The sequence below is a fragment of the Nomascus leucogenys genome, chromosome 23, assembly GCF_006542625.1.
Source record: "Nomascus leucogenys isolate Asia chromosome 23, Asia_NLE_v1, whole genome shotgun sequence".
In the NCBI taxonomy this organism is placed as follows: Eukaryota; Metazoa; Chordata; class Mammalia; order Primates; family Hylobatidae; genus Nomascus; species Nomascus leucogenys.
The window spans coordinates 31,472,201-31,490,370 of record NC_044403.1 but is presented as its reverse complement, the minus strand read 5'-3'; the positions used below and the strand labels follow the sequence as shown (position 1 = coordinate 31,490,370).

General features: G+C 36.5%; 1 protein-coding gene across 8 annotated transcripts in view; it reads left to right on the top strand.

The window, feature by feature from the left end:
- ERC1 (ELKS/RAB6-interacting/CAST family member 1) overlaps positions 1 to 18,170 on the top strand; it is a 481,383-nt gene that overhangs the window by 220,456 nt on the left and 242,757 nt on the right. For all 8 annotated transcript variants that reach the window (XM_030804352.1, XM_030804346.1, XM_030804349.1 and 5 more), the window contains one exon: positions 5,943 to 6,078. In XM_030804352.1, coding sequence (XP_030660212.1) covers positions 5,943 to 6,078 — 136 coding nt within the window. The remainder of the gene's footprint in view (positions 1 to 5,942; positions 6,079 to 18,170) is intronic.

Genomic DNA, 18,170 nt, shown 5'->3' with positions numbered 1-18,170 from the left:
CCATATCTCTTTTTAAAAACAACCTTTAAAGAAAAATTTAAAATATTTTATGTCTAAAGTACAAAATTTAGAAACTGTAGAAAAAAGATAAAAAAGAAAAAAAGATAGGCTGGGCGCCGTAGCTCACTCCTATGATCCCAGCACTTTGGGAGGCCAAGGCTAGAGGATTGCTTGAGCCCAGGAGTTTGAGACCAGCCTGGGCAACATTGTGAGACCTCATCTCTACAAAAAATAAACAACAATAACAAAATTAGCCAGGCATGGTGGCATACGCCTATAGTCCCAGCTACTTGGGAGGCTGAGACAGGAGGATCACTTGAGCCTGGGAAGTGAGCTATGATTGTGCCACTGCAGTTTAGCCGAGGTGAGTAAGTGAGACCTTGTCTTAAAAAAAAAAAAAAAAAAGAAAGAAAGAAAAGAAAAAAAAATGAATTTTCAAAAAACATGCTTAATTTGCCCATCTTAATATTCTTCATTATATGTGTGTATATGCATACATTTGGGATCATGCTCTGTATTCTTTAGTTCGCATTTTATTATGTCTTTTTGGAGTTGATGGAGGTAGTCATTAGTATGTCTGTAAGCCAGGTGGAATGCTCACACCTGTACTCTCAGCAACTCAGGAGTCTGAGACGAGAGGATCACTTGGGGCCAGGAGTTTAAGACCAGCCTAGGCAACATGGCAAGGCGCTGTCTCTACAAAAATTAGCTGAGCTTGGTGATGTGTGCCTGTAGTCCCAGCTACCTGGGAGGCTGAGGCAGGAGGATCACTTGAGCCCAGGAGTTCAAGGCTGTAGTGAGATATGATCACGCCACTATACTACAGCCAGGACAACAAAATGAGGCTGTCTCTTAAAAAATAAACACACATACACACACACACACACACACACACACACACACACACACGCACGGAGTGGTTGATTGGATAGGATGAGAGTAATGAATTTCTTGAATTGTTTTTTCTGAAACATGACTAAAAACACCATAACCTAGCTTTATGATTTGTAGGTAAAGTAGGATTTTTAAAATCGCTTACTCTGTGTGATAATTGTGATGAAAAGTGCTGAGGAATGAAATTGGCTTTGATTGGATTAAATATCTGCCTTCTAACCAAAACATAGTCTAGTAGTTTTAATTCAGTTATTTATTCCATGTGTCATAATGCCCCAAATAAGCAGGCTACTGCTATTGGCATTAAAGGTTGCCAGCACCATCTGGAATAATTCACAAATGCAAGGTGAAAGGAATTTCTGCACCATTTAAATTTTTTTCTCTCTCTTAAAACAGAGCAAAATTTTTGCATCTAGTAAATGAATGTTATGAGGAACTTAATTTTGAGAAGAAGCAATTTGATTCATAAAAACAGAATTTTTCTCCATTTGTTTGTCTTCTCTAATGCCAGGAGCCAGTCTGCCTTTTCATTAGTTAATATGATTGATATCAGATTGTTAAAATGAGAAATAAAAAATTATAGAGTAAGGAGAATAAATATAAACATGATTTTTCTTTTTATTTCCTCTAGTGTTAGCTGATTTTATTATATTGTCTGTGGCTGAATTCTTTTTTTACTATTATTATTATTATACTTTAAGTTTTAGGATACATGTGCACAATGTGCAGGTTTGTTACATATGTATCCATGTGCCATGTTGGTGTGCTACACCCATTAACTCGTCATTTAGCATTGGGTATATCTCCTAATGCTATCCCTCCCTTCTCCCCCAACCCCATAACAGTCCCCAGAATGTAATGTTCCCCTTCCTGTGTCCGTGTGTTCTCATTGTTCAATTCCCACCTGTGAGTGAGAACATGTGGTGTTTGGTTTTTTGTCCTTGCGACAGTTTACTGAGAATGATGGTTTCCATTTTGATCCATGTCCCTACAAAGGACATGAACTCATCATTTTTTATGGCTACATAGTATTCCATGGTGTATATGTGCCACATTTTCTTAATCCGGTCTATCGCTGTTGGACATTTGGGTTGGTTCCAAGTCTTCACTATTGTGAATAGTGCCACAATAAACATACGTGTGCATGTGTCTTTATAGCAGCATGATTTATAGTCCTCTGGGTTTACTGGTTTACTTCGTGATGTATAACTGTAAACCAAATACATAGAAAAATCGAAAAAAAATCTATAGAAAAATAATTAGAATTAGCAAGAGCATTTAACAGGTTTTCTAGATATAATACCCATATATGGGAATCATCTGCCTGTTTATATGCCAGCAAAAAGCCACTAGAAAATGTAATTTTAAAAAGTTATTAAAATAATTTATTCAGGAAAAGTTCATTAGTGCATGGAGCCATTAGGTGAAAGATTGATAAAAGGTGAACTCTACACACAGAAGAGACCAGGCTGTCACTGCCTTAACGCACTGGTTAATCTTAGCCTCTTTAAGAGTGAGGAAACCAAGGACCAGGCACAGTGGCTCATGCCTGTAATCCCAGCAGTTTGGGAGGCCAAGGCGAGTGGGTCACTTGAGGCCAGGAGTTTGAGACGAGCTTGGCCCACATGGTGAAACCCTTTCTCTACTAAAAATACAAAAATTAGCTGGGTGTGGTGTTGCATGCCTGTAATCCCAGCTACTTGGGAGGCTGAGGCACCAGAATGGCTTGAACCCGAGAGGTGGAGGTTGCAGTGAGCCAACATTGCACCACTGCACTCCAGCCTGGGCAACAGAGCAAGACCCTGTCTCAAAAAAAAAAAAAAAAGAGTAAGAAAACCAGACATTATATTATATGCTCTCAGATGTGAGGCAATGTCAGTTACACAACACCATTAATTATTTTTACCTAAAAATGAAAATTGAATATATTCAACTCTTTAAAGCTAATATTCAGTGTCAAAACAAACAAAAAGCAAGAGATATAGAGAAACAAGTTGAATTTCATCATGAAGAAGCAAAGGTACAATCCAGAATGTGAGTCGTTGTATGGAATAATTGATTTCCTTTTAAAAAAAATCACTGGCATTCAAAAAGGGTACATTGGAGGAGGTAAGAGACTTCTCTAGATTAGTAGGGATTTGAAGGATCTAACAAATAAGCACAATGTATGGGCATTTTTTGTATTTTGATTCAAATAAAGTAGCTGTAAAAAAATAAACTTTGATACGAATGGGGAAATTTGAATGTGGACTGTATATTATATTGATATTGAGGAATTGTTCATTTTGTTACAATTTACATTGTTAAGTGCTCTTTTTTGGAGATGCATAAGGAAGCATGTATAAGGGTGTAATGACATGATGTCTGGAATTTTAAATGATGGCAAAACGTATGATGTACATAGGAATAAAATATATACACATCTTTTATGGAGGAAGATACAATGCTTTGTTAGAAGCCTTTTAAGGAGACCTAAACAAATAGATAAACACACTGACAAGTTTTCAACTTTACGATAGTGCAGAAGTGATACACATTCAGTAAAACCATATTTGAATTTTTATCTTTTCCTGTACTAGTGGTATGTAATGTGATACTCTCTTGTGATGCTGGACAGTGGCAGTGAGCCACAGATCCCAGTTAGCCACACAACCAGGAGAGTAAACAACTGCTACTTTCCAGATTAGGTGTTTTAAACGCATTTTGGACTTAGGATATTTTCAACTTATGGTGGGTTTATTGGGATATAGCCCAATGGTAAGTTGAGGAGCATCTGTAGTATGTTAATGAACTGAAAGATCCAAAAGCATGAAGTTTTTCCTAAACCGACATTGCTTCAATGTAATTGGAATCAAAATCCCAGAGGCTGCTGTTGGGTTTTTTGTTGCTGTAGTTGGTTGATTGGTTTGGTGGAACTTGACGGGCTAGTTCTGAAATTTCTATGAGAAGTATAAAGCACCAAGAATAGCCAAGACAGTTTTGAAGAAGAAAAAGGTAGGGAGCCTTGCCTTACTAATTACTTTTTGTAAAGGTATAGTAATTAAGGTGGTATAGATCTGGCACAGAAATACACAAACATAGCCACAAAACAGGTACACATGCATATAAAAACTTGGTACACACCAGAAGTGGCAATGCATGTAAATATTCCTGGGAAAATTCATGATAAATACATGTAAAATATGAAATTTTATTCTTATATCAGACCCTCCAAAATGGAAGTATGTTTTTACCTCATAACATATACAACATCGGTTTCAGATGGATTAATGACTACAACGTGAAAGACAAAGTTAACGTCGTTTTAGGGGAATATCTTTATGAACTTGGATGGACAAGATTTTGTGGAAATGTCACAAAATCGTATATTATAAAGGAGAAGATTGATACATATGAAACAATTAAAAATTTTAGGCTGGACATGGTGACTCATGCCTGTAATCCCAACACTGGGAGGCGGAGGCCAGTGGATTGCTTGAGTCCAGGAGTTCAAGACCAGCATAGGCTGGTGTGGTGGCATGTGCCTGTAATTCCAGCTATTCAGGAGGCTGAGGTGGGAGAATCACCTGAGCCTGGGAGGTCAAGACTGCAGTGAGCTGAGGTTGTGCCACTGCACACTAGCCTTGGCGACTGAGTGAGATCCCATCTCAGAAAAAAAATAAAATTGAATCCTATCAATGAAAAGATATAAAGAAATCATAGCCTAGAAGAAAATACTTACATAACATAAAACAGATAAAGCATTATTATCTATAATGTATGAAGAATACCTACAAGTCATTAAGAAAAAGATATGTTAATTTAAAAAATGGACAAAAGACACAAATAGCTATTTCACAGAAGTGGAAACAGGAATGACCAAATACTGTATAAGATATTCAGCCTAGGTGGTTAGAAACATGCATTTTAAAACTATAATGAGATACTATTTTTTTTCTACCCGATTGGAAACACTTAGAAAGTCGGTACCATGTGTTAATGGATGTGGAGAGGTATAATGGCCACTGTTATGCACAGCTAGCAAGAGTATAAATTAATATAGCTTCTTGGAAAATAAAATAAAATAAGGTGTACCTACTGTATTTCCTAGCAATTCAGTTCCTAGGCCTATACCTTAGAGATATTCTTGCCCAGGTATATCAGAGTGCACCTAGCAGCATTATTTAAAATAGCAAGAAAATGGAAACAACTCAATTGTCATCTTCTGGGGAGTAGATTAAAATGATTGCCATATAATATTTCATACCTCAGTGAAAGTGGAGAAGATTAAAAGATAAATTACACTCTGAATGGTCTAAGTCTCGAAACCTATTGAAAGGGAATAATATTGAATATCATTCTGTACTAAAAAGAAAAATGAATAATTATTTATCTTTATAAAGCTCAAAAACATGTAAACTATAAATGAACAGTTCATATATATATGTAGCAAAACAGTAGTAAAAGCAAGGGGATTTTAAACATAAATTTTGAGATACAGGTTGTTCTTATTAATGGAGGAGAGACCAATAGTAGAGAGAGACGCAGTAGGGACCTTCAGAAGTAAATAGGATGTTCCATTTCTTAAGCTAGGTTTATAGATTTTTATGTCATTATTTTCATACACATCTACATTATATACAGTGTATTGAATGTTTGAAATATTTAATAACGGTAAAATTGGAGTTGTTTTACAAAGCTTTCTTTTTCTGTCAGCCATTCTAATATTTTAGTGCATCAGTGTCAGGAGACTGCTTCCGTATTTCCAGAATCTCTGACTTGGTTTCTTTTTAGTCATTTCAGATTATCCCATGCCTTTCTTTTGTTTTATGATTTCATTGTTCTTCATAGAGTACATGCTGAAATACATGTTCTTTATGGGAAAACTTATTTTTGTAAACAAATGTGCTACCATTGACAGGAACGAATTTGGAATTGTTGAACAATTTTGCAGCATATATTTGTTGGTTTTCAATGATTCCTTATTGTCACTGGTGTAAGTCTCTAAGTAAACTATTTGTTTCTATGCATACATATGCAAAGCTTGATTTTTCTCCTTCTGTCATTAGGCAAGTGAAAGACCAGAATAAGAAGGTAGCAAATCTGAAGCACAAGGAACAGGTGGAAAAAAAGAAGAGTGCACAAATGTTAGAGGAGGCGCGACGACGGGAGGACAATCTCAACGACAGCTCTCAGCAGCTACAGGTTAGAACACAAGGAAAATCTGAAAGGATCGGGTGAAGACATTTCATCCATAATCACATGTTGTTTTTCTCTTCATCTTTATCCTCCTCTTTTTTCTCTTTCTAACCCTGCTTGCTGCCTTCCTCTCAGACCAACTGTTTAGCAATGAAGGAATGGCTTTAAATAGAAATTGCAAGTTTTATTCCACAGCTTTCTGAGGACACGTCAGCATAGGAGAAAGTTCATCTTGCTTCAAGTTGATCACACTTAATTGGTAAGTTCAATGACAGTTTAATGAGTGGGTTATATTAGGCTTCAGGGTTGTCAGTATACCTCTTTGCCAGTTCCATTCATTAAAATGGATTGCTAATCTTGGTTTGTGTCTTTCTTCCTTTTTTCCATTCTTCCTTTTTCTTTTCCTTCTACCTCTCTAACCTCCCTCCATCTTTCCTTCCTTTCCTCTTTTTAAATATTCAATTTAGCAAGAATATTTTACAGTCATACAGAATGTGACATATAAACTGTATTTTTTCACTTCAGTGGAGTGATAATTGATGCCTAAACCTAATTATTCACAGATTAATTAAACCTACTCAATAACAGCAGCAGCAGCTACCATATTATAAGTGCCAGTTAGGTCCTCAGTATTTGAAACTAGGCTCTGGTCATTTTGTTCTAACCTTCACAGTAATTCAAGTGGAGCAGGTGGTATTGTATACATTTTGCACGGGGGGAAATAGATTCGGAGACATTGCGTTACTTATGTAAATGCACACAACTTCTAAATGGCTCAGCCATGATTTTCACTGGGACTTCCTGAATCTGTAGAGTGTCCTCTTTGTCTTGATTATAATGCTTCCGAATGAAGGTTTAGATTATAGGGAAGAATACCATAAACGTGCTGGAGTCTCTGAAACTCATGCTAAGACTAAGCCACTGCCAGATTGTTTTTCTCTAGTTAACCATTTCTAATTGGGTCTGATATTGTGTATATGCCACAATTACAATCTTTACTGGAGAGATTTGGAGGAGTTACTGTGTAGAAGCCATTTTGAGGCTTTACAGCAAATTCTTTTAACATATGAAGAAGACTCTACTTTTTACTTCTCTTTTTCTCATTCCTCTTTTATGTAACTTTTACTGATTATAGAAAAAGTATAAATTTCCTCAAATGCACCAAATTTTGAAAAAAGCAGCATGCCCATTTTTCCTCATCCTTGCCAATAACAGTTAATATTGGCAATTTTCTCATCTTTCTGTTCTTCCTCCTTTTTTTTTTTTTAACAAAATACGAATCTGATGAGTGGAAAATATTTCATTTTGTGTTAATTTATATTTCTCTGATTACCAATGACATTGTTTTTTCAAGTCTTGAATTTTCTTTTGTTTGTTAATGTAATTTAAATCTCTCTTCCATTGTTAACTTTTCCTCCCATGGATTTTTTGCTTAGTTTATCCCCATTTTGAGAGTATATGTTTACACATAAATACTTTTAAGTTGTTCTGTGCTTTCATATTTTTACCTTTACTTTTTAATTCGTTTTATGGTATTTGTGTGGTGAGGATATTTTTTCTTTATTGCTAACAACTTCACAAGAATGTTTATAGGGAATTATTTCATTGCTCACAAACTTGAATTGATGTCTTTATATTTCATGAAATTGATGATGAGTCTGTTTCTAGGATTTCAATTTAACCTCCCTTCTTGAACTATGGCCTCATTGTTGTTTAATTGTGGAAAGTATTTATTTTATGATAAGGCAAGCCCCTCTTTATGTTAGCACTTTAACTGTTTCATTTGTCTTTCTTTCCCTGCTCATCATTTAATGTTTTCTTTTAGCAGTCTGTCTTTATAAACCAAAGATACTCTTCTAATCTTCTGTCAGTTGTTATAACACCAGAAGTGCTTTCATATGTAATTTCTTATTTCCTGTTTATATAAACTAAAGGATAAATAAGATAGATTATATTATTTATATTTTACATACAGGGAAAACTAATTTAGAGTGGATGACTGACTTCCCCAGGGTGTGTAAGTAAAAGATAGATATCAATGTTATGAAAAAGATAGCTGATGGCCATGTGCAAGTTACACAGAGATGTAATTCATTCAAATACCGTGAAAAGAGCACTGGACTACAAGTTAGGATACTTAGGATCTGATCTCAGTTCTTTTACTAACTACTCAGTTACTTGAGTACATTTCTGTTTATTTATTTATTTACTTATTTGACAGACAGTCTCACTCTGTCACCTAGGCTGGAGTGCAGTTGTGTGATCCTCCTGTCTCAGCCTCCTGAGTAGCTGGGACTGCAGGCTTCTAATTTTTTAATTTTTTGTAGAGACAAGGTCTCACTATGTTGCCTTAGGCTGTTCTCGAACTCCTGGCTCCCTACGAACCTCCGGCATCAGCCTCCCAAAGTGCTAGGAATATAGGCGTGAGCCACTGTGCCTGGCCCTATGGATCATATTTAGAGATCGAAATTTGGGTGTTAGGGGTACTCCCTACCACTGGGTTGTCATTTACAACAACATAATGAAGAAATAGAGCCGGCCATCGTGGCTTATGCTGATCCTGGTGACTCGGGAGGTGAGATGAAGGATCACTTGAGACCAGGAGTTCAAGACCAACCTGAGCAACACAGACCCTGCCTCTAAAAAAATTTAAGAAATTCGCCTGGCAGGATGGTGTACACGTATGGTCCCAGCTACTTTAGAGGCTGAAACTGGAGAATTGCTTTATCCCAGGAGTTCAAGGTTGCAGTGAGCTATGATTGTGCCACTATACTCCAGCATATGTGACAGGGCAAGACCCTGTCTCTAAAATAAATAAAAATAAAAGAAGTTAAGAATTCTTGGAGAAATTACTCATGCCAGGATTAGAGCAAGAAATGTACAAGATAAACCTAAATTAGTGGTTATCAAACTTGTGTGCGTTGGAGTTACATGGAGGGCTATTAGAAAAATAGATTGCTGTCTCCTGTCCCTAGGGGTTTTGGTTCAGTAAGTTTGGGGAAAGCCCCACGAATTTGCATTTCTAATAAGTTCCTGGGTGATGATAACATTCCTGGACCAGGAACCACATTTTGAAAAATCACTTCACTATCGCATCATGCAATATGAAAAATTATGAACCTATCAAAGACTACTGGGGTCATATAAGGATGGACAGAGGAGCAAGAATGAAGGGGCTATCGCTGGCCTAGGATAGACAGTTTGAGCATAAGAAAGACTAATGAGTACAGTTATTTAAGACAAATAAAGTATTTTTAAATCCAGAAACTTCATGGTGAGACTATAAAAATAATTTGGAGATTGCTGGGACACCAATGCCCTAACACTGGGATTTACTTTTTAAAATTTGGGGAGACATTGGCCATTTTTTGATAGTTTATTGAAGCTGAGTGATGGTGACATGGGGTGTATGATATTGTCTTTCCTATACTTTTGCATGTTTGAAATTGTCCCTAATAAAATGCTGAAAAAGAAAGATATCACTTAACCCCTTGAAACTTTCATATCTCTAAAATGAGTCTTAAGACAGATAAGACTTCACTCCTTAGACTTTAGTGTGTCTTTCAGTTCTAAGCTAGCTTTTTAACCATATTTACATAGCCCTGGAATGGAGCCTTTGACTCTGGCTTCATTTCTTAGCCAAACTCCTTATTTGTGTTTTCCCTTTACTTGAGAAATATTTTCTATATTTTCCAAGTAACTTCTTTTTTCCTATCTTTGCTTGAATTTCATAGAGTTGGTTTCTTCTGTTTTTAAACTGAAGGTCATATACCTTTGGTTATATACCTTTGCTTTTGTTTAAAAATTATAACTTTTAATTAACATACTAGAAAAATTAATCCATAATATATATTTGTTTACATCCCTCTACATTTTCTTTTAAACTTTAATTTTACTTATTTGTAATAGTAATATATATATACTTTTGTATTTTGCTTTTTAAAAAATTTATGTCATTTAAACATTTCCATGAGTTGTGTGTTTCATAATGATGCCTGTACTTATTATTTTCAGTTGAATCCAGAGTTCAGTAGCTTTATACACGTTCCTCTTTTTCTGGACATTTCTTATTTGTACAGATAAATTGTACCCAATTTGGTGATTTCCTTTGGCTCTTACTCAGAGCAAACTTACTCAAAGTATATGAAGTATTGTAGCTTTTCTTAAATTTTTATTACCAAAGATGAGCTAATTTATAGTACCCCCAGCAGTTTGCAGGCATTCTGTTTTCCCCATAGCCACTTTGGTTCTATTTAATTTTTTGCTCATTTTACATATAATGGTGTCTTCAAGTTATTATATTTTATTTGTCCAGTGACACTGTCCATTTTTCACATGTAATGACTTATTATCTGAAATTTCTGTGTAAATTTTAATTACATTTGCTACCTATCATGAAGATCTTTGCATATCACCTACTTTGAATTGATATGTTATGAATTACATCGAGGAATGATGATTGTTATGTATTTTTTCTTTTTCAGTCATTTTTCTTTTGAAATTTATTAGATTTTGTTGTTTAAACCTCTTTTCAAGAAAAATCTTTTTTTTTTTTTTAATTATTATTATACTTTAGGTTTTAGGGTACATGTGCACAATGTGCAGGTTTGTTACATGTGTATCCATGTGCCATGTTGATTTCCTGCACCTATTAACTCGTCATTTAGCATTAGGTATATCTCCTGATGGTGTCCCTCCCCCCTCCCCCCACCCCACAACAGTCCCCGGTGTGTGATGTTCCCCTTCCTGTGTCCACGTGTTCTCATTGTTCAATTCCCACCTATGAGTGAGAACATGCGGTGTTTGGTTTTTTGTCCTTGCAATAGTTTACTGAGAATGATGGTTTCCAGTTTCATCCATGTCCCTACAAAGGACACGAACTCATCATTTTTTATGGCTGCATAGTATTCCATGGTGTATATGTGCCACATTTTCTTAATCCAGTCTATCGTTGGACATTTGGGTTGGTTCCAAGTCTTTGCTATTGTGAATAGTGCCGCAATAAACATACGTGTGCATGTGTCTTTATAGCAGCATGATTTATAGTCCTTTGGGTATATACCCAGTAATGGGATGGCTGGGTCAAATGGTATTTCTAGTTCTAGATCCCTGAGGAATCGCCACACTGACTTCCACAATGGTTGAACTAGTTTACAGTCCCACCAACAGTGTAAAAGTGTTCCTATTTCTCCACATCCTCTCCAGCACCTGTTGTTTCCTGACTTTTTAATGATGGCCATTCTAAATGCTGTGAGATGGTATCTCACTGTGGTTTTGATTTGCATTTCTCTGATGGCCAGTGATGATGAGCATTTTTTCATGTGTTTTTTGGCTGCATAAATGTCTTCTTTTGAGAAGTGTCTGTTCATGTCCTTCACCCACTTTTTGATGGGGTTGTTTGTTTTTTTCTTGTAAATTTGTTTGAGTTCATTGTAGATTCTGGATATTAGCCCTTTGTCAGATGAGTAGGTTGCAAAAATTTTCTCCCATTCTGTAGGTTGCCTGTTCACTCTGATGGTAGTTTCTTTTGCTGTGCAGAAGCTCTTTAGTTTAATTAGATCCCATTTGTCAATTTTGGCTTTTGTTGCCATTGCTTTTGGTGTTTTAGACATGAAGTCCTAACATTGTTTTACGTAGGTTCATTAATTATAGCTGTACTTATTGAGTTATAAATAATAAAATTTAATTTAGTTATAATTTTTTTGGAACTGAATGATATTCCGTTCAGCATCCTAATAAATATTCTCTAAAATTCTGTAGGCCATCCTTTAAGAGCCTTATATGTTTTAACACAGGAAATGCCATCTTCCCTTAGTTGAGAATATTAATTCTTTGGGCAGTAACACTCAGATATACCTTTCAACAAGGCTGTAAGTTTTAGTCACATCCTAATAATGCAAAGTAGAGTGGACTGAAAGGAGGCTCCTATCATAGTGGTTTGGGGCTTTGTTTTTCTTTATAACAAAGATAAGTATCTGAATTTAACCTTGAAAGAGGTTGTTGTGAGAGAGATTCATGGAACTGTTGAAAGAATGCTGTGGTGCTGTGAGTCAGTTCTCCTGAAACCAATGAATATTAAGAATAAAGTTCAAAGAAAGTGAGAACAATGGAAATAGAGACGGGGAAAATCAGCTTTACATATATTTAAGCATATTCTCTTCTTAGATATATAGTCAATGAAACATTTGTGTTTTTCTCTGTAATTTGATTTAACTCTGTCTACAAAAACAGTTTCTTCATTTTGATAAGAGATTTTTTTCCTTTCTGAGATGAACACTACTTATCCTTCATTTTTAGATTGAGGGGGATAATTATTTAAGAAAGCCTTTTATAAAAATTAAGATTGTCTGACATCTTTTTAGTAATACTATTTCTAGAAATAGTATGTGATTTGTCACATGCTAGATACATCTAATATATTAATGTTTTTGCAGAAATAAATTTTGATTTCCTGTTTCTAGAACTTCTCCTTCACCTATTTAAATGTTTAATCCTGTATCATTTCTTCCTTTTTAATAAAAATTTTTTCTTAGTAAAACAGGGCTTTTTCTATATAGAATATTGTCGTAGGTGAGTTTTTATGGTGTTCTTAATGAATATTAGAGTAACGGATCACAATGGAAAAGTGTGCATATAAATCAGCATCTGTTTTTACATCCCTGTGGATAGTTGCTGAAATTACGCATGAAAATTCTCTTTTACTGCAGGTGAAGCACCTACACAAATTGTGTGCAGCTTTTAAAAACTCCTATCTCAAACTGGGCCACTTTTTACCATTTAGAAAGAAAGCAAAAACACGTCTTAACATTAGTTTTTAAAATTCTGCAGTGTTCGAAATGGAGTCTATAGTACTTTTCCCTCTGGCCACGTGTCAGTTCAATTTAATAGCAGTGAAATTTATTGAAAGACTTTATTGATAGGACTAGTGTGCTCTCCGTAAAATGATGAATAAAATTTTATTAGGCACTAACGTTATTAAAAAGTGGACTACCAAGTTCTCACTTTAGTGAAATGAATGGTGTACTCCTTTGTGTTGTGTGAACTCTTCTTGGTTTGCATTTGGAAGGAAAAGTCTCCAAGGAGATTCTTGTTTTTCTTAAACTTTATTTTTAATTATAATGGATACATAATAGTTATACATATTTGCAAGGTACACACGATGTTTTGATACAAGCATGTGATGTGTAATGATCAGATCAGGGTAATTAGGGTACTCATCCCGTCAAGCATGTATCATTTCTCTGTGTTAGGAACGTTGTGATTCTATTCTTTTAGGTATTTTAACATGTACAACAAAGTGTTGTTAATTATAGTTGCCTTATTATGCCACTGAATACTAGTCCTCTTATTTTTTAAGAGAACAGAAGCAGGTGTGCAAATAGTCCGCTTTCTAAGACCTCAGAGGCAAAGGTCAGCCTCTTATGGACCACATCAGTTGTCCGTTATTTTAAGGAAAAGATATTTTTGGGATTTTTTGGTAAAGACTTTGAAAAGGTATGCTTGTTCTTTTTATAAGCATTACAGATCAAAGATTTATAGTGTCCTGGGATTAGGTAAACTCCATGTCCTTACCCACGTTTCTCATACTCAGCTACCATGATTTTCAAAATGAGAACCTTCCCAGTCTATATGGGATATTTCTACTATATGCCCTGTAAAATTTATTGATATAAAGCATCATTTTTATATGTGTACTTTTCTGTTTATTTAATGAAATACATCTGCTTTTGTTTTGACTTTGGTTTTTAACAATTGAGGTTATAACAGAGCACCACTCTTAACTGAGGGGAGATATTTGAGGAGTTTTAAAGAGAAGGAGGGAGAGAATATTTTTAAATTTTAACCCACAGTATTGCCTTAAAGTAGTTGGTGTGTAACCAAATTCTGTCTCTGTGTTATGCTAGCTTGCACTTCATCAGTGCATCTGGCTTCAATTTTTTTCCCCAGAAAGCATCTGAGAAGTTGGTAAATGAATTCTGACATGTTGAATGATTTTAATGAAATCTTCTGGATGTGTATATATGCTTAGGGGTTGGGGAAGAGGGAGGCAGAATAAGCAGTGGGGTTGAAGGTAATAAAGAATTACTGTCTCTTTACATTAAGGATAATGGATAACAGTTAACATTAATATCTTTCAGAACAGGTTAAAGTCTGTCTGGTAAGTGGTGTTTACTTCCAAGGAAGCAGCTCTTATTATTAATTCAAATAAATGACTTCCATTACCATGTCAGAATGAGAGTTGGGAGAGGGAGGAGAGAATGTGAGAGATTGTTACTTTGGATAATCTTTGTGAAATCTGAATTGGCCTTCTTTCTGCTGCAGAAAAAGGCAAAAGCATAGGAAGATCTACTATTATCAAGTAGCTCTTTTTTATGTTACTATACTATAGAGCCTCGTTAACAATTTTTGAGGGAGATGTTTGAGGGAACAACAAATTAAATTTTAATTGCAGTTTCTCCTTTGCCTTTGCTTTTCTGATTGAATGTTTGATTGGAAAGAAAGGCAGCTAGCTGGGTGCAGTGGCTCACACCTGGAATCCCAGCACTTTGGGAGGCTGAGGCGGGCAGATCACCTGAGGTCAGGAGTTCGAGACCAGCCTGACCAACATGGAGATACCCTATCTCTACAAAAAATACAAAATTTGCCAGGCATGGTGGTGCATGCCTGTAATCCCAGCTACTCTGGAGGCCGAGGCAGGAGAATCGCTTGAACCCAGGAGGCGGAGGTTGTTTTGAGTCGAGATCACGCCATTGCACTCCACCAGCCTGGGCAACAAGAGGGAAACTGCATCTCAAAGAAAAAAAAAAGGCAGCGGAGGCTAGAGTCTTACAGCTGCGGTGACGTGTAGCTTGGTGTTGACAGAGCTGACATCAAGAAGTAAAGTTCTGAGAGATGTATTGGAAGTGGTATCGTGGGAGTTGCTGTAGAGTCCAGTCTCTCCCTGTTAACCCCCCTGAGTGAGCTATAGTTAGGCTGTCCCAACTGAGAGTTGCTGTAGAGTCCAGTCTCTCCCTGTTAACCCCCTGAGTGAGCTATAGTTAGGCCGTCCCGACTTCTGCCCTAGGCTCTGAATATAGGGGGCTTCTTCTTTAAGGAGATGAGGAGTTCTGTGAAAGATCTTCCTTCTTCTCCGTCTACCAGACCCCTCAAAGTAGTCAAACAAACCTCCTGCCGTGAACCCTATACTCTGAGTGAAGTATTCGTATTTGATTTCAGCAAATATGTGAGGCTGGCAAAAGTAGGTTTCAGTTACAATTTAATCCAATGGTAGGAAAAATGGTCTGGGTTCGTTTTGGTGAGTGCAAATGTGGTTAATAGCAGTTGAAGTAAAACTCTAAAGATACTGCTTTCATTTTAGGTGATATGAACTATTTAAAATGATAAAGCGTGTTCCTTTACTATCTCTAGATAGCTATTAAGTGAGATGTCTGTGACACACAGTACATTTCTAAATTTTGGGTTGCCTGAATTGTTTAAGCAGAGTAGAATAGCCAAGTTAGGGCAGGTGCATGAAATAAAACTGTCTCTCTACTTAGTCTTATTCCCCTAGGCTGCCAATTTGGTGCTTTTTTCTAATTAATGAGTGCTATAAAATGGCTTATCTCCAAACAGTACGTGTGTTAATGGCAAAAACCACAATTACTTTGGCACCAACCTAATAATTCCCCTTTGTAATTTTTTTAAATTTTATTTTTATTTTATTTTATTTTATATATATTTTTTGAGCCAGTCTTACTCCCTCTCCCAGGCTGGAGAGCAGGGGCGTAAGCTTGGCTCACTGCAACCACCGCCTCCCCGGTTCAGGCAGTTCTCCCTGCCTCAGCCTCCCGAGTGGCTGGGATTACAGGTGTGCACCACCACCCTGGATAATTTTTGTATTTTTAGTAGAGATGGGGTTTCACCATGTTGGCCAGGCTGGTCTTGAACTCCTGACCTCAGGTGATCCACCCACTTTGGCTTCTCAAAGTGCTGGGATTACAAGCTTAATTTTTAATTGACAAATAATCGTACGTATGTATGGTGATGTTTGAATACATGCATACATTGTAGAATGATCAAATCAGGCTAATTAACATATCCATCACCTCACATACTTGTCATTTATTTGTGGTGAGAACATCTAAAATCCACTTTTTTTTTAATACTTTAAGTTCTGGGTTACATGTGCAGAATGTGCAGTTTTGTTACATAGGTATACACATGCCATGGTGATTTGCTGCACCAATCAACCCATCACCTACATTAGGTATTTTCTCCTAATGTCATCCCTCCCCCAGCCCCCAACCCCCCCAACAGGCCCTGGTGTGTGATGTTCCCCTCCCTGTGTCCATGTGTTCTGATTGTTCATTTCCCACTTATGAGTGAGAACATGAGGTGTTTGGTTTTCTGTTCTTGTGTTATTTTGCTGAGAATTATGGTTTCCAGCTTCATCCATGTCCCTGCAAAGGACATGAGCTTATCGTTTTTTTCTGGCTGCATAGTATTCCATGGTGTATATGTGCCACATTTTCTTAATCCAGTCTATCATTGATGGACATTTAGGTTGGTTCCAAGTCTTTGCTATTGTGAATAGTGCCGCAGTAAACATACGTGTGCATGTGTCTTTATAGCAGCATGATTTATAATCCTTTGGGTATTTACTCAGTAATGGGATTGCTGGGTCAAGTGGTATTTCTAGTTCTAGATCCTTGAGGAATCACCACACTGTCTTCCACAGTGTTTGAACTAGTTTACAGTCCCACCAACAGTGTAAAAGCATGCCTGTTTTTCCACAGCCTCTTCAGCATCTGTTGTTTCCTGACTTTTTTTTTTTTTCTTTGAGATGGAGTCTCACTCTGTCACCCAGGCTGGAGTGCAGTGGTGCGATCTCAGCTCACTGCAAGCTCTGCCTCCCGGGTTCACACCATTCTCCTGCCTCAGCCTCCTGAGTAGCTGGGACTACAGGCGCATGCCACCACGCCCAGCTAATTTTTTTGTATTTTTAGTAGAGACGGGGTTTCGCCATGTTAGCCAGGATGGTCTCGATCTCCTGACCTCGTGATCTGCCCACCTCAACCTCCCAAAGTGCTGGGATTACAGGTGTGAGTTTAATGATCACCATTCTAACAGGTGTGAGATGGTATCTCATTGTGGTTTTGATTTGCATTTCTCTAATGACCAGTGATGATGATCATTTTTTCATATGTCTGTTGGCTACATAAATGTCTCCTTTTGAGAAGTGTCTGTTCATATCCTTTGCCCGTTTTTTGATGGGGTTTGCTTTTTTCTTGTACATTTGTTTAAGTTCATTGTAGATTCTGGATATTAGCCCTTTGTCAGATGGATAGATTGCAAAAATTTTCTCCCGTTCTGTAGGTTGCCTGTTCACTCTGATGAAATCCACTTCTTTAAAAACAATTTTGAAATACACAGTTGTAATTTAAAATTAGACTCTGTTTTTGGCTTTTTTTTTTTTTTTAACGTTTTCCCTTATCTACTTTAAGACTAGAAGCAGTTATATTGAAAATTCATGAGGAAACAGGAGTTTAAAGAGGGTCTTTATTCATTGGGGGCCAATACACTCTGAGTATTTTGTTCTCATATTTCTTTAAAAAAAAAAAAAGTTGATTCCCCAGTCAAATGTGCAGATTCACTCAAATGTGATGACTAAGCTTATTGATAAACCTCCGTTGTATATCTCTTAAAACATTTGCCCAATTTTTTTTCAGCTGAACTTTGATGATTGGCCTATCACTGAGTGTTCTTGGTGTTGAACTATTTATGAACACGTTGGATTACTCTAATTTGTAATCATAGTCACAAGAAAATATTTTATTAGAATTCAGATCGTTTGCAGAGTTTATTCTGAATAATTCCTGATGTAATACATATCTTGCTGGTTTCACATTCAGTGAAATGCTGAGCCATATCTCAATTCTGTAGTCTCCATAATATCTGCCTTTATATTTTAGGTATGTTTGGGTTCCATTTTAATATAGTCTCGTACCAACAGCTGTGTTTTTGTAATTGAGGTCCTGTTAGCCTAACAGGCATTTTTCTTTGAGAAGAAATTTTGTCTTCATCGATAATCCAGTTTTGTTATACTGGAGCTACATCCT